Source organism: Bremia lactucae, linkage group LG11, assembly GCF_004359215.1.
Source record: "Bremia lactucae strain SF5 linkage group LG11, whole genome shotgun sequence".
NCBI classification, from domain to species: Eukaryota; Oomycota; class Peronosporomycetes; order Peronosporales; family Peronosporaceae; genus Bremia; species Bremia lactucae.
The window spans coordinates 2,770,131-2,792,552 of NC_090620.1; the positions used below are offsets into that span (position 1 = coordinate 2,770,131).

At 45.3% G+C, this 22,422-nt stretch overlaps 5 protein-coding genes across 5 annotated transcripts; 1 reads left to right on the forward strand and 4 right to left on the reverse strand.

Moving 5' to 3' along the window:
* Positions 1-1,714: 1,714 nt before the first annotated feature.
* CCR75_006359 (uncharacterized protein) lies at positions 1,715-3,588 on the reverse strand. The gene is made up of 2 exons (XM_067964429.1): positions 2,039-3,588; positions 1,715-1,959 (listed from the first exon to the last, which is right to left on the reverse strand). Exons 1-2 carry the CDS (start codon positions 3,515-3,517, stop codon positions 1,804-1,806), a joined length of 1,635 nt encoding a protein of 544 aa, XP_067823945.1. The 5' UTR covers positions 3,518-3,588; the 3' UTR covers positions 1,715-1,803.
* Positions 3,589-10,806: 7,218 nt separating this feature from the next.
* On the reverse strand, positions 10,807-11,568 carry CCR75_006358 (uncharacterized protein; the record flags this gene model as incomplete). Its single annotated transcript, XM_067964428.1, has 2 exons — positions 10,807-11,112; positions 11,177-11,568. 2 exons carry the CDS (start codon positions 11,566-11,568, stop codon positions 10,989-10,991), a joined length of 516 nt encoding a protein of 171 aa, XP_067823946.1. The 3' UTR covers positions 10,807-10,988.
* A 115-nt stretch (positions 11,569-11,683) lies between these two features.
* CCR75_006356 (uncharacterized protein) lies at positions 11,684-15,383 on the forward strand (the record flags this gene model as incomplete). Its single annotated transcript, XM_067964426.1, has 2 exons — positions 11,684-13,281; positions 13,346-15,383. 2 exons carry the CDS (start codon positions 11,684-11,686, stop codon positions 13,521-13,523), a joined length of 1,776 nt encoding a protein of 591 aa, XP_067823944.1. The 3' UTR covers positions 13,524-15,383.
* On the reverse strand, positions 14,012-15,361 carry CCR75_006357 (uncharacterized protein; the record flags this gene model as incomplete). Its single annotated transcript, XM_067964427.1, has 1 exon — positions 14,012-15,361. One exon carries the CDS (start codon positions 15,359-15,361, stop codon positions 14,012-14,014), a length of 1,350 nt encoding a protein of 449 aa, XP_067823943.1.
* A 275-nt stretch (positions 15,384-15,658) lies between the features above and the next one.
* CCR75_006355 (uncharacterized protein) lies at positions 15,659-16,765 on the reverse strand (the record flags this gene model as incomplete). The annotated part of the gene is made up of 1 exon (XM_067964425.1): positions 15,659-16,765. One exon carries the CDS (start codon positions 16,763-16,765, stop codon positions 15,659-15,661), a length of 1,107 nt encoding a protein of 368 aa, XP_067823941.1.
* Between the last annotated feature and the right edge of the window lie 5,657 nt (positions 16,766-22,422).

The window sequence follows — 22,422 nt, forward strand, 5'->3', positions numbered from 1 at the left end:
TCGTCAATTACTTAATGAGAAGTACTTAGACCTTTGGTGCAAAACGTAACCCACCCTTGTGTATGTGATGCACGTCGGGGTATTCACATCGAAAGGGTTGACGACTAGCCCCCATTTTCGTCATCTGTAATTGAGGTATTCAGAATAATACGCTCGCAATCTATGAGTGCATATCTATAGGTATGGCATTTATTGATTGGTCAAACGTTTAATGTTAATTCGATTGAATAAAATCCAGTCATAAAACTACTTCCTACTTAAAAAGTGCGCACATAAAGCCGGATTAACGCTTCCGTGACAACACTTATCCTAACGTACTTAGTTTGTTGAGTGAGGTCGCTTAAATGCCCACCAACTACCTCACTGCACGTGAAAGAAGACGGCAACCGCTCCCTCACAATGCTTGAAGGTGTGTACTTAAGTAGAGCGTGGCTGCTATAGAAGCGCTCGCCTACACTTGCCCTGTTTCAAATCCAGGAGCTCTGATCGAGCCCTGAATTCGGCACTTGGAGGCTTAAACGTTTGCTTAAACCGAGTCTTAAAGACCTCATAAAATGGGTTTTGAAAGTTTGAGCCCTAAGGTCTAAGATTTGGCACGTCCTGCCAAGATAAACCTACAAACTTTTCGTTCGTCTCATCGTCATTGACGCGGGGGGGGGAGGTATTCGATGACATCGTCTAAGTATCTTACCAAGTCGTCGAGCCATCTTACCAAGTAATTGCTCTCGATTAGCTCAAGCTTAAATGTTCAATCTGTAAGTATCCGGGTCGACGCGAAAGCGTCGGTCCGGCGATAGCATTTGAATGCCGCTTCAACAGCTCCAACTGTAAAGCACCATATTCTATCAATACCTCTTCGTGTTGAGGGCCTTGCTGGTGAAGCAAGCTTACATATTTTCGGGCCACGTCGAGTTAATGTTTAATGAACTCGGTGATAGACCTATGTTGCTCGGCATCTTGTAAAGTGACTAATTATTGCGCGTACGTCTGGGCCGCCTAAGGCTAAACTCATACGTTCGACCGCTCCCCATTTGAGGTCACTCAAGTGATTAAGCCTCTGACGCATTGCGTTGAAGCCTTTTTGAGGAACGTTCCTTGTTCATCCAACATGTTAGTACCTACACGGCCTTTAAACGGACCACGAAGTGCTTTTGGGTGTAACGGGGCACCTTTCGCTAGAATTGCTTCAGTACTAGCCAACTAGCACTGATAACATTAAAGATGAGGTGCCGTCGAACTCTTCACGTACACGACGTGCAGAGGAAGGCTTTAAGTAGCTAGGAAGTCTTAGCTACTAAAGATCAATACTAAGAAAGCTTAGTATAGGGCAAAGCAAAATTGTTTTTTGTATTAGTTCCTGCGTAACGATTATTTTATCCACTGAGTTTGACATATTATTATCAAACTATGAGTAGCGACTCCTTGCACACCGCTCCTGTGTGTGTCTAGCAGCAATTGGCGTGGTTAATCTAAACTGTATTTAAAGAATTGACAGAAAACTCATGTTTTGTTGTACAATATTACCGTATATGGTAATATTGAATAACAATAATTATTTATTTCTTTATTATTTTCTCATGTAGCTAAAAAACGCTTAAACTTCTCTGCACTCAATTACATGATTCGTACAAATATAGCGTGGAACGGATGAAATAGATCTGTGCGTAAATTCTGGCCCCTACAGAGGTGTCAGAAGCCTAGAATAAAATGTGCGGACAGAGGCAAAAAGAGCTCACATATTAAATGTCTTACTACTGTCAGAACATAGAAAAGCACCTATATTTTGCTTTTCATCCATTTTCTCTACACTGCGGCTGGAAATGCCATCACAAAACTACAAAAGTCGATAAAGATGTACTTGGTCAAAAAGAAAAAGATCGTAGCCAAAAAGATCGAAATGGGTAACGCTGGTAACGCCTTGTGCAACACAGCCAAAAGAAATAGTGTCCCTCCAAGACCCTATAAATCATTAAAAAAAAAACACAGCAATTAGTTTCCCACACATTTGTGTCAATCGTGGCCAAAAATGAGTACGTACCATCACAACACATACGAAAGTAACCGCAAAGGTCGAAAAATCCGTAATAGCGGCCCGACCGACCAAGACACTGTAAAAGATAAAGTCTCCGAGCCCCAATTTAATCGTTTTGTCTTCCTCTTCTTCTTCCCGTTGGCGCTCACGACGGTCTCTTCTTGCTTGCACTGAACACGGCATTGCAATCGAGCACGAACAGACAGTATACTTATGAAAAATCAATAGCCACAGACGATCTTGCGTCGTAAAGAACTTTTCCGCGACTTCAGGAGCTTTCCATAAATCGTCGGGACTAAAAGTTTCGTAAAATTGAGACAACAAACCCACTAGGGCTTCCATAGTTTCACAATCGTACGTCGAAAAGCTCGATTCGGCGACATTTCGAGGTCGACCCGAAGACATTAATGGAATCGGAGACGATTCAGTACGGTCTGTAGTTGACTCGGTTCCATCCACTGGAGCGGCAAGTGGCACTTCATTCGGCTCTGTTGGGGCACACGACGCATCGCTTTCGTTGCGTATTGACTGGGACGTTGACGGAGACGACTGATTCCCATCATTGTCATTGGTTGCTGATTCCTTGAAACGCCGCTGTTTTTGTTGCTGTTGTCGCTGCTCTTCATGTGCCACTCCATCTCGAACGTCCGCTTCGTAAAGTAAACCAGGCAATGGTGCTTGTTTTTCTTGAATCAATCCAATGAGATACTTAAGTGGCCCGCAAGGCGTCAAGACGGCACAGAGATCGTAGCATGCAAACATGACACAAAACGTAATTGTTGTCCATTCGGGCCACATGGAAAATTGCCATGCGAGAATGACACTCACGAGAACCAAGTACCCATTTTGGATAAATTTGGGCATCCCTTTTTGATAAAAAATGGCAATCACCCCAACAAGCCCAAAATTAATCATGACAAAAAGAAACGTTAGCCAATCGACCGCCAACTTTAAATGCACATTGACCACTTCATTCACGAGTTGCCCGCCCACAAAACTTAAAATGGCCGTCGACGCAAACATAATGTAGCCACTGAGGAATTTGAGGCAATTAAACTTGTACAAGAGCGCCATGCCTACTGTTAGGATGGCGATGCCGCCAATAATGACTATAGCATTAATTAACGACTCACCAATCCCAGAGCCACCGCTCGATTCCGACTCGGAGTCGCCATATACGAGGTACGTCGACATGGACGCCTCGATACTCGTACTGCGGTAATTCACGACCACGAGACTTGCGACGACCATTGTCACGCACACGGGCGACACAATAGCCCAGAAGGAATTAATACCGTGCATCAAATCATCGTAGCTCTCGCCCGGAGACGCCGCGGGTTCGTCCTCGCGCTGCTCGGTAGGTGGTATCGCTGCTACGGCAGAGTCACCATGATTGGGCGTTGTCATTGTGTCATAGTTGTGGCCAGCAAGCAGTGCTGTGTGATCCAAAGGCATTATACACTCCTTACCACGATATTCGGCCATTCAACGTCAGCAAACGCAGTCAACTTCACGGCGGCGGGCGCACAACCGATAGTGGTAGACAGTTCCGTGTAAAAAACTATGTGCACGTCTTTTTCCCCTAGCCGCAAACTCTTCTTGCAAAAAAAGCAAGCCATAAAATGGCTTTTCCACGCGAAAACAAAGATGACGCCGGAAACTGGTCTTACATAATTTCAGACAAAATCTTTTTTGGCGGCTCGAAGATGTTGGCCCGACGAATGAACGAGTTTATGATAATTCGTGCTTTCGTTTAAAAAAAATTGTGAAGTTGTGCATGACGATGCAGCTCTTGACTTTTCGATGAGTAATTTTACTTGGAGCTCGTAGTCAGGGCAGGTTAGGTACAAGTACTTTGATTTAGTAATCATACCCTGACTTCATAAACGCTTTATCAATTTTTAGAATCGCATGTGTTTTGTTCGTTAAAAACACAAATTTACGTCTGATACAATTTTAGCTTCACTTGCCAAAGGCAAATGGCTTGAAAGCTCTCTTTCTTTAAATGCTCTTGATAGCTCGTGTATTTTTGTTACATTATTTGTGTCGGGAACAAATAAATTCGAGCCCATTCTGGTCGCAACCGTGGGAACTAACACAGATATCATCTACCATCTGTAAGGATATGCAGGATGGTTTAAAATAACATAAATCTTTTTCAAAGAAATGCAAAATTTGTTTGGATAAGGGAATAAGGTAGGCTCACTTTAAGTTTGTGATTCAATCAAATTTAATTGGCTTTTCACTCGACGTTCTTAAAATTTGTGCAGTTTTCAAGATTTCGCGATCATCTTCATAAGTAGCTGTACAATGGGTGAATTCCGCCAGATGCAAGGCCACAACAGACACCTTTAAGATGTCTGTACTGAACTTTAAAATTACTGTCACAGCATAGTAGGCAAAATGCAACGTGGCTCGTGGCCGCTTAAATGTCATAAAAATAGGCAAACCATTAAATATCAATACTACACAAATGATTTTATTATCATAGCCTTCTAATACAAGTATTTTTTTAATGGAATGCTTTTCGGACAAAATGTTCCAGCGTCTTTACAGACAGCACTTCCATTTATTGTGACATTACTATTTTAGAGTGCCTGCAAAATAAGAGCGACAGATTGTATAAGTTTGGAAAATATATCATGGAAAAAAGTTGTGAGTCAACATTATCATTTAAGAGTGGAAATCACTACCACATTGACTTGGGGTACATTTACTGTATGGGTAAAATACCTTTCTATCCTATTTAAAATAGTGAACTACTAAAATCCCATTTATTATGGGTAACAAATGTGGCAGCCGCTAAATATAAATTTAACGGCCGAAATCTGTTTTAAATTAGCTAGTGTAAGGCTTTTAGATTCAAGCAATTAAATAAAGTGCTTTTCCGCTTTTGATCTTAAGGCGTCTAGTGCCTTTCTAAGGCTTGCGCATTGATCTGAGTGAGACATAAGCATTTCTAAGGCACATACTCTCGGGCACTAGTTGCCATTTCGTTCTTCGAACTCCTGAATCCCTTGAACTAGGGTTCATTATGCTTTAAGAGCTTGTACGACTCCCTAGTTGTTAAGCTCATTATTTCTATAGAACTAAGAGACTCGTTGAGTCCATAAGTCTTCCTCTGACTTAAGAAGCGAGGTAGCTCCGCTGAACCTGGTAGCACTTGTTGTCAATCTACGCCTGAGTCCTTATAAGAGCAAGTCTTCACTGAAATGGAAATGTTTCCAGAACTTTCAGAGACGCAACGCACAATTTATAAAAAGCTCTAAACTTTGTTTGGGCTTGACTATATAGAGTTCATTATGTAGAGATACTCCATGCAAGGCTTGAGGCCTTTATGCGATATGAATCCTCCCAGATCGGACAGGTCCATGATCACCTTGCGGCATCTATGCCAACTCAGTACATATCTGTACCTGATCCAGAGCCTGAGGCTCACCCTCTAGTTGTCAATGTGAAGACATTTGAGGGAAAGAGGGAGAAATCTCCCTTTTTAAATTAAGCAGATGGAGATGTCCATTGATTCCGCCTTGATCTTAACAATACGACAAAAGGTGGTTATGGCCATTTTCAAGCTCGGAGTTAGAGCCATGGACTTGGCACTCCCGTACAGCACGTCCATAAACGAAGCGTTTCCCGCATGGGGTTCGCTGAAACAGCAAAAACCCACCATGTTTGCACCGCCTGATCCGGCTTTTCACATGCGATCACGGCTCATAGCGATAAACGAACCCTAGGGGACTATGTCCAGGATCTGAGAACTTTCATTGCGTATGTGCATCAAGACCCGGCGCAAGAAGCAATTGTTGAAACAGTCTTTACGGATGATCTCAATGAGGGCGTTGCCCGGACGGAATTATTCCAATCCTATCCTGTTTCTTTCAAAGAGGCAGTCGCCATAGCGCTACGCGCTGACTTCAACTTTAAGTCTGCTGGTGTTAGCACGCCTGTTTACCGTACAAGCTCTTCGAGCACATTAGTACGGTCTAATAACCCGAAGCCCATGAATCTAAGCCCCGTTGACGAAGGAGAAACTGTACTTTATGCTGAAACACAGCATAAGGACAACCCCAGATGTTATGTGCGGAAGCACGATACATTTACGTCCGGCCTGTCTCCTACGCATACGCGTAAAGCTCGAAAGAGCACCAAGTCCAACCTATACTAGAAATCTGGTACGGTGCGGGACAATGTCGATATCCAGCAGGTGTGAGGCGCCCTACAAAAGGGACTAGGCTTTGTTGAACCTCTAGGAGGTGTGAGTAAGCAGGCCTATCCCCAATTAGCTCGGTCCGTAATGGCACGGGGCGTGAGTACATGCCTGGCTTTTAAGTCGCTCAAGCGACTCTGAAGGGCTTTGATAAGACATGGTCGATTTTAATTAATTCAGGACCGTCATGCAATTATGCTCGACGTCTTTTCCTTGAGAGAAATAAAAAATACGTTCAGGCGATCAAAGTGATAAAATCACTGTTCGCTTAGCGACTGGGACTAGTGTCCCTCTTCCTAAAGTTCCGTTGAGCTTAGGTATGAAATTTTTTGGACTATGACAGTTTGAAACGCTGTCTCGTCCTTGATTTGGATTCGCGATATGATCTCATCCTTGGTATTGCCTGGCTAGAACACGATGAGCCATGGATTGATTGGAGGTCTAAGACCTTAGGCGCCACACGCAATGTTCCTAGCAAAGTTTTGGAGAGTCACGAACCCACCTTTGCTAGGCAACAAAAGCGCTATTGGCGCGAATCACTGACTGAATCTGTCAGTGTGTTAGACATTGGAATGTCTGAGTCAATAAGCTCCAATGGTATAAACATTAATTCTAAGCCCGACTCAGGAAAAGGGGGTTGAATGGCACGTACCCAGTCGAGTGATACTCGTTGTAATAACGATTCACTGAATGCTGAAAGCATTGTGGCCTAAGGCCGAGTTATCAAGGGTATAATATCCCTGAGATACGTGGAGTGGCACGTCTAATTCCACCGAGTATTGTAGGCCGAGGTGGCATCATACTGAATGTCAGTAGTGACCCTATTGGCGGCTCACCAGGGCATCCCGCTTCATTGAAAAGCGCGGCCTTAAAGCAGATTCTGCAAAGGTGAAAGCCATGGTCGATTGACTGATTCTTCAAAACCAAAAGGACCTACGTAAGTGGCTAGGCCTGGTCAATTACTTGCACAATTACAGCGGAAACTACGCTGATCTGGTCCGGCCATTATCCATCCTTATGAATAAGGATACCGATTAGTGCTGGACATCATCGAAAATGATGCCTTTGAAGCAGTGAAGGACAGACTGATTCGTGTTCCAATTTTGGAATTTCCGTGTCGTTTGTCACGCATCTGACTTTGCCATGGACAGTGCTCCATTAAAAATGATGTCGATGGACGGAAACGCGTAATTGCGTTGGAATCTATACAGCTTAAGCTGCAGAACAGAACTATCGTATTCGTGACGAAGATTTAGTTGCCAGGAAGTATGCTCTTGTCAAATTCAGAGTACATCTGTTTGGCTGTAAGTCTTTTGTGGTCTATACAGATCCTGTGTCTTTACGAACAACGATTCAGTTGCCTTATCTCTCACAAAGAATGGCGAGAAGGCTTTCTTTCTTTGCCGGATACAGCTTTCAAGTATTTATAACCCGGGAAAGCAAAATCCTTCGGCTAATGCGATATACCGCCGTCCTGGCTATGAGCTTGCTCATGAGACGACTGTGACGTCACCGATCACTGATTAAATTCGCTTGGCAAATGCCAAGAATGACCAGTGCGTGGCTTTGCTTTGTGCTCTTGCTAGCAAAGAGCTCTAAAATTCGGACACTAAATTGTTGGCTCGTTTACGGGCAACCTTACATCGCTATTCCACCGATAAGGGCTTCTGTTCTTTTCGACTGAAGCCGCGGACTTTCCACGCATCGTCGTTCTTCACGATTAGGAGATGGAGTATAGAATTATCTATGAGGCACATGATACTGTTTCCAGTGGTCCGTGGTCATCTCGGCCGAGAAAAGACTTACGGATCTGAGAGCCAGAGTATTTGGTGACCCAAACTCTAAAAATGGGTCTGCAACTATGTTTGCACATACGAAACTTGTCAACGGGCTAAACTCTTGCCACACGCGACGGCACCGTTCGCCAATTACTCGTATCGACGAAGTGTTGGCAGTCCATTAACATGGGTTTTGTGTTTTTCCTTACGAAATATTCGGCAGGTAACATGGGCATCGTGGTCTTTGGTGACCGTTTGAGCAAAATGGCTCATTTAGCGGCTGTGCCCGATACCCTTGATGGTGAAGGTATAGTAAAGCTGTTCAGTGATCGCGTGTTTCGACAACACGGTTTGCCTGTGGCAATTGTCTCGGACGGAGACCTCCGTTTCACGAAAAAAATATTGATAATCGATTATCCGGGTGCTTCGCATCAGATCAAACATGTCCAAAGCGGACCGTCCGCAGACCGCTGCTCATACTGAACGTGTTAATCGCGTCATTGAAGATGTTCTGCGCATGTGACACCAAAGCGCTGGAGCATAATGCTCCCGGCTGTTGAGTTTGCGTTATAAACGCTGTGCATGCCTCTCCGGGTTATATTCACGCGTTAATGGGACACGTGGCGTGAATGGCCTCACACACCCAAGCGTTCCAATCACGCTACCACTACGTAATTTAAGGCTTGGTGGAGGAAGAATACCCGATCGGCTTGCTGATATCAGCCTTTTGACGGTTACGAAACAGGTCAACGAGCTTCTCGCAACAAGATTCAATGACTTAAGACATGTGCGAGATACAATAGCTGATATCAAAGACAAATAAAAGAACAAGCGGATGCTAAAGGCAGTAGCTGTATTAATTCTTAGAAGGTCGGTTGACCAAGTATTACTTAATGAAAAAAATCTAAGTATCCGCGCTAATTTAAGACCAAATTGCGTCCGCGCTTTATCGGGCCATTTACGATCGTAGCCAAAGAGGACTTAGCTTACACGCCTAACCTCCCACGCAAGCTGTGTACACACCCAGTGTTTACGTTGGCCTACTTGAGCCCTATAGGGAACCCTCCCATGTGAGTTGCTGCATCTTTATCAGGAGGTCTAGTTAGCCCTCTAAACAAAGCCGAAAACGCTCCAACGTCAACTGACGATCTTGAATTGCACTAAATATACGCTCCATTGAAGCAAGATTCTCACGAAGAAGTTGCAACTCGTGCCTAAACGCCAAAACAGATGCCGCCGATATTCCGACCTTGCTCGACGAGCAGAAAACATTATGTTCCACGTTGTGTAACTTCTGAATCGACGTCGTTGTAACGGTTAATACCAGTATCTAATAAAGTGGCTTGGGTACCACCCGTCGGAAAACCCGTGGGAGTATGAGATTCTTCTTCGGCAAGATTGCCCGTACGCCGTTGACGTTTTTGAGCCCCACGCTCAGGGGAAACTTGCGTCGAGCGACGCTTCCCATAAATAGAGTTAGGAAGAGATGAATTATCAGCCTCAAAGCGGCTGAGATCCACGGTTGCGTGAGCAACCGAAGCATGAGAGTTTTGGATGGATGTTGCGGTCGATACGCCGAGCTTAATTGACCTTTGGTAACTTCTCAATGTCAAAGCTGAGTTTTCGCTTTAAATGAATGTCAGCCACATCTGCAGAGTATGTAAAAGACCAAAAATTCGAAAGGAGACGGCCCGGTGGGCCTATCTACATACGATTCTTCGTTTTCGGTTTTCAGCTCGTTTACATGCAAAACGATTGAAATCTCCCTCATTGAGGATACAGAGGCACCACGAGCTTGACTTCGCAGACGCGCTAAACACTAACGAGGCGACATAATCACGGGGTAAGATCTCGCTTATTTCGAGCAGCGTGCTCGGCGAGCTCCTTCGACGTAGTCGTCTTGGGTTCAACAGCCCAGATATGCAGCTTACGACCAGCAACCTCTTGGACGCTCTCTTCCGCACTAAGTGTGAATTTAGATTAACTATGGGCTTTTTCCTTTGCGAGGGCCACAGTACGGCGATGAAGTAGCTTCTCCCTGAGGATGGCCTGCTCTTGCTCTACATCGAGCGGGTTCGTTGTAATATTGGCCTCCAGGCCCGGTGTTCCACGTATTGCGGTTTAAGTATCCGCTACACCACGTTCTGGGAACAGATTGGGATTCTTACGAGACTCGTCTTCACAATGGTGCGTACTTGTGTTGGTTTCCTTACCCTCCTCTTCAGACGAAAGTTTAGTCTCGAAAGGCACCAACCCTTCGTTATTCAGAAAGGCGGAAACGGTCGGTGACTCTGGCTTCGGTGTCATAAGACGAGAGGACGAAAACACAACTGCAAGTTTAGCTGTTCAGTAACCTCAAAAAGGAAATGCGTGAGAAAGTCGACACTCTGTGTCAACAGTCTGAGGGGGGGTTATGGGGTACACTTCGGTTAGTAAATCGCTAGTGTAGTACATTTCACATTAAAAGTCGATTACCCTATTTTCTTTTTAAAATAGGCATTATGAAATTAAAAACATTTATAATAGGTAATTGGAGTGGTTGCCACCAGATTTCTATCTGTGGCCTAAGAGTATTTTATATCAGTTCGAGTAAGGTTTATAATTTTAAGTTGTTGCTGCTGCAACGTAGCGAGGTCACGCTAATGGCTTTTGAAAGAGCAGTAGCACCAGAGCCACCAAAACCTTAAACGGAAAATACCGACCAATCACGAGGGCATTCACGCAAGCCTCAGGAAGGTACTAGCCACTCGAATATCAAAAGGGAACCCTAGATTGATTTTAAAGGCTTTGCAGTTCAAAATTGTAGAATTGAATGATTAAAAGAAAGCCGTATTTTGGTCAACTACTGCCACCATTGGGTAATAACCACTTGATTCACTACTTGATTGGCTTATATGTTAGGATCATCCAGGCCTTCAAGTAGAGTCAGTCTTGCAGCTACGCCTACTTCAAATCCTACTTCCGTCGCCTACTTCTGTTTAAATTCTGCAAGCAGCTCGCCCAGCTCACCGGACTTGTTCATATCCGTGATGATGTCGCAGCCGCCAACAAATTCGCCGTTCACATACAGTTGCGGGATCGTCGGCCATTGCCTGTAATTAATAGCAATATCAATTAATCGTTTTTATTTCTCTCCTTGAAAATTAAATCACGTACGAAAATTTCTTAACACCTTCCCGAATTTCCGGGTGGTCGAGCACATTGACGCTGTCAAAGCTCACGCCTTGAGAGTGCAGAATACGCACCACCTGCATACTAAAGCCACACTGCGGAGCTGATGGCGTACCTTTCATATAAACCATTACAGGGTACTTTTTGACGTGACTTTCAATCATCTTTTGGATCTCGTTCGGCTCGGAAGACTTGGCAGCGTGAAACTGTGGCTGGAAATCCGAATGCGAGTCTTTGTCGCCCTCAGCCGAAAACATTCGCAATTGTTGCATCTGCACTACAGCCATAGGCACAGCAATTTGCTGTACTGCCAATCCCGTGCGTTTACTACTCCGCAAAGCCGCTCGCGCCGAGCGATGAACGATCGTGGTTATCATTTTGCTCAAAATGAAAAATGAGCAAGCACAAACGAGGCGTACGATTGGACAAAAATACTAATCGACGGCACCATCACTCTACCAAAAAACCGTCGAGTTTAAGCCAATCGACAGAATGGAGACAAACCCGCGGAGCGCCAGTCTGGCGGCGAAGCAGGCTGCGGCATCAGCGGCTGCACGTTTTGCCGGCTACGCGACGTTTTATGCGTCGAATACGTCCTCGCTACATCCGAATTCAAACTCTACAACAGTGAATTCGTCCGTGGGTATGCCGCCACCGCGCGCTGCCATGTATAGTGGTCCTCGTGGCCCCCCGCCGCCTCGCCTTCCGCCTTTAACCCATGGATTTGCCCGTCCACCGCCTATACCACCGCAATTTGCATTAAATGCCCGAGGACCACCACACATGCGCCCACCGCCTCGTCCAGCGACGTCCCAGTGGCAATGGAGTACCGGCAAGAGTGTCCAAGCGCCTGCTTCCGTCACTGCCGTGGGTTCAGCGCCACCTATTAAGTTTAATATTCACCCATTAGGCCGTGGAATGCTCCCTCGAAGCTTGAATCCACCTTCTGGACCGTTTGCAGTGTCTACGCCTGCAGCATCTACTCCCGCACCCGCTTCTATTGGAAGCAATGCCAAGTGGCCAGACTCACTTCACGATTACGTGAAGCGAGCGTTTGCACGTTGCAAAGGAGCTGCAGACCAGAAAATTACGCAAAATTCGTTAAAAGAATTGATTACCAATGCCATTATGACAAGTAGTTTATGGACAACCAATTGGACGGCCAAGCCGTTGCCAGTGCTTGTAGGAGACTTACCAGCTGCAGGTTTGCCAACTCAGCTAAACGGACAGCATTTGGAAGGAACGGCTCTTGCAACAACGTTATTGCGCCCGAAAAAGAAAGCAAAAAAGCGTCCGTGTAACAATAGTGAGTCGGGCTTGGTCGATCTTGAGCGAAAGCATCAAAGGAGACAGCGATTTCAAGTCTCTTTGCAAGAATTACATAGTTTCGTGACGCCAGAAGTCGATCCAAAGTCTTTACAGGTCCTTACGCTCGACGGCGACTTGGATTTGGCGGCCATGGTGATTAAAGGTACTAGTCAGACCGTGGAGAAAGAATACTTGCGATTAACGTCGCCCCCGCATCCTTCGACCGTGCGACCTGAATCAGTGCTGCATCAAGCGCTGGCGCTTGTCCAGTCAAAGTGGAAATCGGGGGACCACGATTATGTCTATGCGTGTAGCCAGCTCAAGTCGATTCGTCAGGATTGTACGGTCCAGCATATCCAGAACGACTTTACCGTGCTCGTGTACGAAAGTCACGCTCGCATTGCGCTCGAATCGGGCGATATTAATGAATTTAATCAATGCCAGACGCAACTTCATGAATTGTACGAGAAACTCGATCGAGGCGACGTGATTGAGTTCCTTGCGTACCGAATCTTGTACTGTGTGTACGTGTCGCTCCAAGCGAAGAAGAATGACTCGAATAGCGGTCAATTGGGCATGTACAATGTCCTTGCGATGGTGACTCCTACGAGACGTGTCGATCCCGTGATTGTTCACGCGCTCGGGGTGCGCCACGCGGTCGCTATGAATGATTATCATGGTTTTTTTCAACTCTATGTAGATGCTCCTAATATGGCAGGTTATTTAATGGACGTGATGGTGTCGACAATTCGTCTCAATGCGCTTCGAGCGATGTGCAAAGCGTACGTTTTCAAAGTAGTCGTCGTCGGTGGAGTGACACTAACGGGACTTGCTTTATGTTCATAGGTATCGTCCAAGTCTTCCAGTGCAGTTTATTCGGAGAGAATTGAAACTCGAAGGCAAGACAGGAAATGCATTTCTACGTCAATCGGGTCTAGTATTTGTTAAAGGCGACACGACTCGGGTGGATACGAAAGCTTCGAACGTTGTACGGGTGCTAAGCAATGCGTCGTCGCTAATATAAGAACGAGGCTACATTCTCATGAAGAGTTCAAGAAAGAGAGCTGGTTAATGCCAAAAGCAATGTGAAAAGCAAAGTAGTGGGGCTTTCGAGACATTGGTGAGGTGAGGTATTCGTAGCTGCAATGTTTTGTGATCATGTCTGCTGTTTCTTCACCCTTTTTGCCATTGCTCTTCGCCAAGTATGAAAACGTATTGCGTCAAGTCGCTATTTAACGAGGCGATGAAGACTCTGTACAAGGCAATGAAAGGAAGAGAAGGACAGAGAAAGACGCGATAATGGTTCCAACTTGGTTGATAGCGAAGAAGAAGGGTTTCTATTTCTTGTCATGCTTGCATATTCTCACTGTTTTCGCCTTGCTCCGCTTCGTCCAGCCTCGACTCGTACGATGCTATTCAATGTAAACAAACAAGTAAAGAGCTTTCATGGTGCTCGTGTTGATTCTCTAGAACGCTTCGTCTTGTCGTCTAGAGCTTGCGCTTTTGTTCTAATCATTCATCTTCGTGCTTACTGCCATCGCGTCCTAATTGAATCATTGCCGCATCAGCAATTGCAAGTGCTGCCATCGACTCGACGAGAGGCACGACTCGCGGGAGCACACATGGATCGTGACGGCCCTTGGCTTCCAGGACCGTGTCCTGGCCATTGTACCCCACAGTCGACTGGGCTCGGCCAATAGTCGACACGGGCTTAATTGCAACTCGAAAGTAAATGTCAGCGCCACTTGTAATTCCTCCCAGCACGCCTCCAGCATCGTTCTTGGTGACCCCAAGCTTTTCAGGCTGCTTTCCATCCGAGCCAGCACAGAACGGATCGTTATGCTCCGACCCGCGCTTGCTCGTACCTGCAAAGCCCGAGCCAATCTCAAAGCCCTTGGTTGCTGGAATCGACATCATGGCATGCGCTAGCACAGCTTGCATTTTGTCAAAACACGGCTCGCCAAGTCCTACAGGAGCGTTGCGAATCACACACGTGACGACGCCACCTGTCGAGTCATTGTTTGCTTTGACCGCACGTACGACTGTGGACATGGCGCATGCTGACGGTGGATGGGGACATCGTACTGGAATGAGATCATCTGTAAGCCACGCATTTAGATTTGCGGGCACTGGCACTATGGTTCCATAGCGATTGTAAACCACCTCGGCCGTATCAATATACGCTGGTGTCTTGACGTCCTCTGATGTCTTTACAAATTCATCATCATACACCTTATCAAGGTCCGACTGCTTCATACTATCGTCTACTTTCCTCCACTTGGTAGGGTCGCGTAGAATTCGAATCGAGCCCATTGTATCGACCTCGTCACGAGTGTAAATGGCTTTCTTTGGATCGTTTAAGAGTTCGCGGGGCATTTCAACCGTCCCGATGGAACTTACCCAGCATACAATAGTCGTGCCGTATTTCTCTTTAAGCCACTTTTCGGCAACCGCGCCAGACGCAACACGACCAATGGTTTCGCGCGCGCTGGCACGGCCACCCCCACTACTGGCGCGGGTGCCGTATTTCATCTGATACGTGTAGTCCGCATGGCCTGGGCGAGGCACGTTATCCATTTCTTTATAATCCGTTGGACGCACATTTTCGTTTGGTACAAAGAGCGCAAGCGGCGTGCCAAGCGTGTATCCCTTCTCCGTGCCACTAAGGATCGACACGAGGTCTTTTTCATCACGGGGAGTCGTGAGTTTGCTTTGCCCCGGTCGACGACGCGTGAGCTGCGGTTGAATATCGGCTTCGGTTAGAGCTAAGGACGGAGGTACTCCATCAACGATGCAGCCTACACCCTTGCAGTGAGATTCCCCGAAGGTCGTCACTCGGAAAAAGCGGCCAAAGGTACTCATGGTGTGTGTGTGTCGTTACCGTTTGCAACAATTATTGTATTAATCATAAGCAAACGCATAAATTTATGTAATTGTTATATTTGTATCACAGACAATAAGCTCGCGTGGCCCAATGGATACGGCGCTGCCCTCCTAAGGCAGAGATTGCGGGTTCAAGTCCCGCCGTGAGTAACGTTTTGGTTGACAATAATTTATTGGCAACAAGAACGTTTCTTTCGTTTTTACATTTCATACCAAATTTTAAATTCCAATTTAAAAAAAATGGCCAATGCGATGCTGTCTATTAAGGCTACACATCTAATTGTTCGTTAAAATTGCAGTATCTTCATTGCGCCGCTTCATGACAGCACTTGCAAGCTCCTTCAGCGTCGTGACCGTGCTTTCCCAGCTGATACAAGCATCCGTGATGCTCTGCCCATACACAAGCTTTGACGGATCGTCGCCGAGCGATTGGTTCCCCTCTACAAGATTCGACTCAATCATCACCCCCAATACATTCTTATTGCCTTCAGCAACAATGCCAGCCAAATAATCCACAACTTTAGGCTGATTCGTATGCAACTTACGTGAATTGCCATGCGAGCAATCAACCATAATCTTGCAAGGCTGTGCCACTTTCTGTAGCATACCAGCAGCTTCGTCAATGAACTTCTGTTCATAATTAGGTCCATCTGAACCTCCTCGCAATATCACGTGGCAATTCTTGTTGCCTTTTGTGCGTACAATTGATGCGAGACCGTGTTCATTCAGACCTAAGAAATTGTGGGGCTGTGATGACGCTACGACGGCATCGATAGCCACTTTTGTATTGCCACCCGTGCCATTTTTAAAGCCCACAGGCATCGAGAGTCCACTAGTTAATTCACGGTGTAGTTGCGACTCTGTCGTTCGTGCTCCAATAGCTCCCCACGAAATAAGGTCCGACGTGAATTGAGGAGAAATCGTGTCAAGAAACTCCAAACCCACGGGTAGACCCATGGAATTGATATCCAATAGGAGTTTCCGAGCCACACGGATGCCTTTATTAATGTTAAAAGACTGGTCCAGATCCGGATCGTTAATCAAACCTTTCCAGCCCACGGTCGTGCGTGGTTTCTCAAAGTACGTGCGCATAATTACCAACAATTCACCCTTTAAGTCGCTAGCGAGAGATTTTAAACGCTTGGCGTACTCCAAAGCAGCATCCACATCGTGAATTGAACAAGGTCCGACAATCACAACGAGGCGGTCGTCGTGGCCGTGGAGAATGCGGGTTACGTTTTCACGCGTAGCATCGACGAGCTCATGTACTTCAGAAGTTACAGGAAGCTCTTCTAAGATGCACGCGGGTGGCACGAGAGGCGTAATGGCAACGACGTTGCGGTCTTGAAGCCGCTGCCGCTTGATTAGACGCTCGTTCTGCATTGTTGGCTTGAAAGTTACGACTTGGTGAATTGATGAGCCAGGAAAATAGTGTACACACACACACCCATGACTGGCTGTGGGATCTACATAATGGAAATAAAAATGCACTTTCTCAGACGCTTTATTGAGCGAGTTAAAATAACACCGAACGAGTTACATTCTATTTATTAAGTTAAAAATGTCGAGATATTAAATAAAAGAACACAACAAAAAAAATCAAGAAATAAACGACTCATGTGAGACCTTTGTAGTGCTTCTTACAAAGGATAGCTGATTGCATGTGTAAGTTTTCTAAAGACTAATATACTTTCCAATTTACTTCCTGACTACAAGTTGTCTCCTCTGATATAATTCTGTGTCCGTTGCAAACCGATTACAATCAAACGTCATCATGAAGTTTAAGCGAACACAAAATATCCAACATCAACCCTCCTCCTCGACTAGAAGTCTCCAACGTTTGTCTTTGCCACGAGAAATTGGAACTTGTTGGTCGAAAATGCCTTAGTTAGAAAATCGGCGAGCTGTGACTTGGGTTCAATATACTCCAGCTGAATGACCTTGGCGTTGACTTGGTCGCGAACAAAGTGATAGCGAATATCAATATGTTTCGCTCGACTTTGATAGCCTTCGTTTTTCGCAATAGCAATCGCACTCTGGTTGTCTTGATACACAACCCTGGAGCATCAATCAATAAATTCTTTGACCACAAAATTTCTTGAATGCACAACGAAAGAGCCACATATTCAGCTTCAGCAGTACTTAGTGATACGCTCTTCTGAAGCTTCGACCTGAATATGACTGGAGAGTCATTGACCATCACCATGACTCCAGATGTCGGACGTCGACTATCTTTGTCACTTCCCCTATCTACATCACTAAATGCACTCAGCTTCAGGTCACCAGGCTTGCTTCGATAACAAATTCCGTTTGTTGCATTCGACTTTAGGTAGCGTAGCACACGAATGGCTGCATTTCAGTGTTCTTCACTCGGCTTTTTTCAAATGTCGACTCAGTCGACCTACTGCAAATGCAATATCAGGTCTTGTACCTGTTGCCACATATAGGAGTGATCCTGCCACGGTCGATTCTCCATTTTTAAGCCCTTTTTTTCGCACTTGAACATGACTTGACCTTCCACACTTGGGCTGTAAACAACTTTCGCCCCGACTTGATTGAACTTTACGACCATTCTGCCAATGCACGCATTTTGGCTGATCTTGAACTTCCTTGTATGCTGTGCATATTCCACCTCAATGCCGAGAATAAATCTGACATTGCCTAGCGTCTTTAACTTGAGATGACTTGCAAGGTGTAATGGGCCGCCCCGTTACATAAGTAGTTTCGATTAAGTTTACATGTTACTTGAGTAGGGGTGCTACCTTCGCTACCTTCGAAAGTAGCACGTCGTATTTTAGCGGGTTTAATGGGCTCAGCCCCATTATTAGCCAGTAAGGTACAGGCACGTAGATTGAGTGGTTCCCGTGAGTCCAAGGGACTTAGGATGATTAAAAGACAGAATATAAAACAGAGTTAAAAATACTAAACACCTAAGACTTGGGCTTTGAGGCTTCCTCAAAGCGTTAGAAATAGTGTAAGCTAAGTACGGGTTGTTCTAGCCCCGTTACACAAGGTCATCTGCAACTTTGTCAATTCTATGAGCTACCAATAAGCATTTCATCGACATACAGCGTCAAGTAAATCCACAAAAGGATTCCATCGTGACGGACAAAGACGCACGGGTCCGAAACACATGGCACAAAACCCATGTTGCAAAACACCTTCGAAATTGTCTTGAACCACTTAAGCTTACGGTTTTCGATCTCCTGTGTCGACAAACAGTCATACCTCTCCAAAAGATTGGTCAAACAAAAAAAAATAATATCATGAGAAAAGCTCTGCGAGCATTTGGGTCAATTTGACAGCTTCAAGTTCACACCTTGTTTGCGTGCGACGGATTTGCAACGGTGTCCGGATTGCATTCACTCTAAGGCTTGATACATAATAGGCTTTTATGTATTCACAAGGGTTCTTAGCATTCAGCGACGCGCGGAGTGCCTGCCAATCGAGGGTCTTTCAAATAAAGAAGTGCTCCCTCGCGCAATTTGTACTGCTGCTAGACGTATGTCGCAGCAGCCTGTTTTTATTCATACAAACTTCTGTTAAGCTTTAAAACTTGACTTGGGTCCATGTCGACACCTTAGGCGTAGAAATGTATACATCTTCGTTCAAAAACGCCATTTACGGACGCAGTATCAACATCATACTGGTGAAGTGTCATTTCATGATGACAATACACAGCCAGGAAGACGCGAATAGAATTCATGTTCGCAACCGGCGAATATGTTTCGGGGTAGTCAACTCCATAGATTTGACAATAACCCAACGCCACAAGTCGAGCTTTATACTGCTCAATATCACCATACTCGTTTCTCTTAATTGCAAAAAACCACTTGGTTCCAATCACCTTTTCATTTGGAGAATTCTTCACTGCAGTCCATGCCTTTTTGTTATTCAGTGCCTTTAGTTCGACCTTGATCGCATCGCTCCACATTTTGAATTGAGAAGACGCCATTGCACCTTGGTATGTAGATGGAGTTTCGAGTGCTGCATTTGCTTGCTCATACTCATTTCGATATCTTTTTGAGGCCCGAGCCTATGGCTCCTCACTGCGCGATGTACCATATATAGTTGACGTCTTGACTGGATCCAAAGCTTGATCTTCGTAGTTCGATGATAATAACGCGAGCGGGGCATTTTGACCACCAAATTGAGATGATTGCACCATAGAGAAATCAGTGTGATAATCCAAGTCCCACCTGGGCACAATGTCTCGAGTCGTATCCACATCCAAATCAGTTGGCTTCATGTAAACATTATCGATATCGAAAGCAGGATCAGACACATGCTCAAAATCCTGGCGTGATGTTATAGACTCAAATTCACTTTAGGGTGAAATGACTTGATCATTGCCAGTCTTTTCCACAACCATCAGCTCTACGTTACGTTGAGTAGTAATAATTGGTAATTGAATAACATCTGCATCGTCATTATTGTCATGATCCACACGTGTTGTAACCTGTATAAATCCAATCACTTGCACATACTTGGACCTTGGCAACTCCTGTAAAGTCACTGATTGCGTGATCTCCAGTCGATCAGACTCGAAATATCAGACACGATACCCCTTCATGTCATGTGAGTAACCCAAAAAATGCACGAAAAGCCTTCTTGTCTAGCTTAAGACGTGTTGATTTTGCAATGTGTGCGTAACCTTTTGCACCAAACACTCTCATGTGCGACAGAGCTGGCTTGGTTCCAAAACACACTTCAAATGGGGTCTTGGTTGGGTGAGAGGCGCACGTAACTCGATTAGTCACGCATACTGCAGTATTCATCGCTTCAGCCCACCATTTCTTTTCCACTTGCATGTAATTTCACATCGATCTTGCTCGTTCTGTCAGTGTTCGATTTAGTCTTTCAGCCATTCCATTTTGCTGTGGCGAATACGGTACTGAAGCTTGGTGCAATATTCCAGCCTTTCGACATACTTCTTCGAATCACTTCTTAATGCACTCGCCACCATTTTCAGTGCGAATACGCTTGATCTTGGTACATAACTGGTTTCCCATCATCAACATGTACTCGATGAACTTATCCACCACATTTGACTTGTCTGCAATTTAGTATGCGACCACATAGTGTGAATAATCATCCAAAAATGTCATCACGAATCTTGTTGCTCCTGGCGACTTGGTGTCCATTGGTCCCATCACGTCGCTGTGAATAACTTGGAGCAGTGAAGTAGTCTTAGCTTCACCGTACTTAGACTTCGGAAACGGCTTAACTGACGACTTGCCTGTCACACACCCTTCGCATATTTCGTCTTGATCATCATCAACGTTAGGCGAATCTTGCATCTTAAATCCTCCACCACACTTGGGGAGGTTTTTGAGTGCCTTAAATTGCAAGTGTCCTAGTCTTGCGTGTCATACACTTGAGCTCATAAGCTTGGTTCCATTGCCAACCTCTTCACTCGCATTTTCAGATTCCAATGTATCACACTCCAACACAAACAATTTAGCCTTTTAGGTCACTTGAGTCACCACTTCTTGACCATTCCTGATTTCACACATTTTGAGCTGAAAAATGACATGTATCCCTATTGCAGACAATGCAGAAGCTGATAGGAGACGACGATCCAGCTCTGGAACGTACATCACGTCTTTAATACGTATCGGCTTCTTGTTCTTCAACATGATATGAATTCTTCCAACTCCAGCAGCCAGAACTGTTTCTCCTCGCAATCAAAATTCCAACAGACCTGTTAAGCGAACTGATTTCCACAAACTTATCTTGCTATGGGCACATCTGACTACTCGCACCACTGTCGAGTAGACGACCTTCAACATTCGTCTAAGTGCCTCAAGCTCGAGAATTCAACGCTCAATACATGTATTGTGAGAGCTTGGTATACCATTCTGTCGAAAGACGGGTTCATTGATAATTATGCTTGTGCAAGGAGCTGGATAGCCGCGGTCACTAAGTAGTTTTTTCGGTTTCTCGGAACCAGCAATTACACTATGGCTAATTTTTATGCCGATCCTGCTCAAATAGTGCAATTCGCAACGAACCTTAAGTGGATCTATTGCTTCACCAATGACTCACTTTCGCTTTACAAAGTTGATTACTTGCTTTTATGAAGATATAGCACTTTAAATTTAAGTGCCCGAAGTTCTTCTGCCACCAGTCTTTGTGCTGCCTGTACACATCATCGATGAAGGAACTTCCTCATGGGTCGGAGCTAAGTAACAATAAACAGATTAAAAGACGCTAGGGCATTTCAAACAAAAAGTATTTGCTGACCGCAGTCAAGTGAAATGCCTTCGAGTCCGTCAGAGCGTGATAGCGCTTTGCCGCGTCATTCCCAGCAGACCGCCATGACGAATTTGGGATTAATGCGGTGTTCTTGAGGCAGAGTCGACCGATGCAGCCGGCCTTTTTAACTTTCTATCACTGGATAATGTAGCGGCAAATCCCTTCTGGTTTACTCTTGTCGCCAGTTGTACGTGCTCAAATATCCGCACTATTTCACTGCAAAAGCATTCATGCATTGTGCCAGAACTTTCTGCGCAAGTCGTCACCATCGACATTATAAAAAGTGACTTCTGCACCCTAGATTACCAATTCGTTCTGTGATTGAGTCACATAAGAATATTTCTGTTAAAACAATTAACGGTAGGATAAAGTTAACGGTAGGATAAAGTTAAACTCAAAATATAACTTACTTTCCGGTTTGCAATCTCGACCGTAAGCCCATCTTCAAGCTCATAGCGTAACGTACTTCAACAGGTTATGAGCCCAAGCAACGACTCCGGCTTCAAGATTGAGCCTTTTGACGGCTCAAACTACATGCTATGGAGCTACAAGATGAAGATGTACATCATGTCCAAAGGGTTGTGGGGAGCTGTCTCCGGTGTAGACGCTCCGAGTGCTGTAAAGGAGCAGCAAGCGCACGCCGCGATCGCGCTGAATTTGAGTGACGCGCAATTGATGCACATTATCGACGCGACGACGGCGAGAGAGGCGTGGGGAAGGCTGGCGAAGTTTCATCGCACACAAGACATGGCGAATCGACTTTGGCTTAAGGAGAAGTTTGC